At 37.7% G+C, this 515-nt stretch overlaps 1 protein-coding gene across 1 annotated transcript; it reads left to right on the plus strand.

Moving 5' to 3' along the window:
* The first annotated feature begins 13 nt into the window (after positions 1 to 13).
* LOC106322246 (ethylene-responsive transcription factor-like protein At4g13040) lies at positions 14 to 509 on the plus strand. Its single transcript, XM_013760363.1, has 2 exons — positions 14 to 261; positions 353 to 509. Exons 1-2 carry the CDS (start codon positions 14 to 16, stop codon positions 501 to 503), a joined length of 399 nt encoding a protein of 132 aa, XP_013615817.1. The 3' UTR covers positions 504 to 509.
* The last annotated feature ends 6 nt before the right edge of the window (positions 510 to 515 follow it).

Consider the following 515-nt stretch of genomic DNA (forward strand, 5'->3'; position numbering starts at 1 on the left):
AATGAAACTTGTAATGTCTGAGATGAGTAATAAAGAATTGGCCAATTATTTCACCTTTTTATTTTATCTCCCATTTACAGACCAGCCGCTGAAACGAAGAAAGCGGCATAGAAGAAAGCAAGTAAAGAACCAAGAACCATGTTTGATGAGAGGAGTCTATTACAAGAACATGAAATGGCAAGCAGCCATTAAAGTTGAGAAGCGACAGATCCACTTGGGAACTTTCTCTTCTCAAGAAGAGGCTGCTCGTTTATACGATAGGTAAAGTAAATTTACATTTTTTAAAATCAGATTCTTGAGTGTTTGATTCAAACTATATATCACTTCCATTGACAACGGTTAACTCTATTAGGGCTGCTTTCATGTGTGGAAGGGAACCAAACTTTGAGCTCTCGGAAGAGGATAAACGAGACCTCAAACAACAAAGCTGGGAAGGGTTTTTGGCTTGCACACGCCGAAAAATTACCAACAAAAGTATGCTTTTGCTACTAAAGCAACCATAATATATGTTCTCT

The sequence above is a fragment of the Brassica oleracea genome, unplaced genomic scaffold (assembly GCF_000695525.1).
Source record: "Brassica oleracea var. oleracea cultivar TO1000 unplaced genomic scaffold, BOL UnpScaffold11579, whole genome shotgun sequence".
In the NCBI taxonomy this organism is placed as follows: domain Eukaryota; kingdom Viridiplantae; phylum Streptophyta; class Magnoliopsida; order Brassicales; family Brassicaceae; genus Brassica; species Brassica oleracea.

Coding starts and splice junctions, on each gene's coding strand:
- LOC106322246 (XM_013760363.1), top strand. CDS start 14: ATGTCTGAGATGAGTAATAAAGAATTGGCCAATTATTTCACCTTTTTA. Junction 262..352: donor GCTGCTCGTTTATACGATAG/GTAAAGTAAATT, acceptor TAACTCTATTAG/GGCTGCTTTCATGTGTGGAA.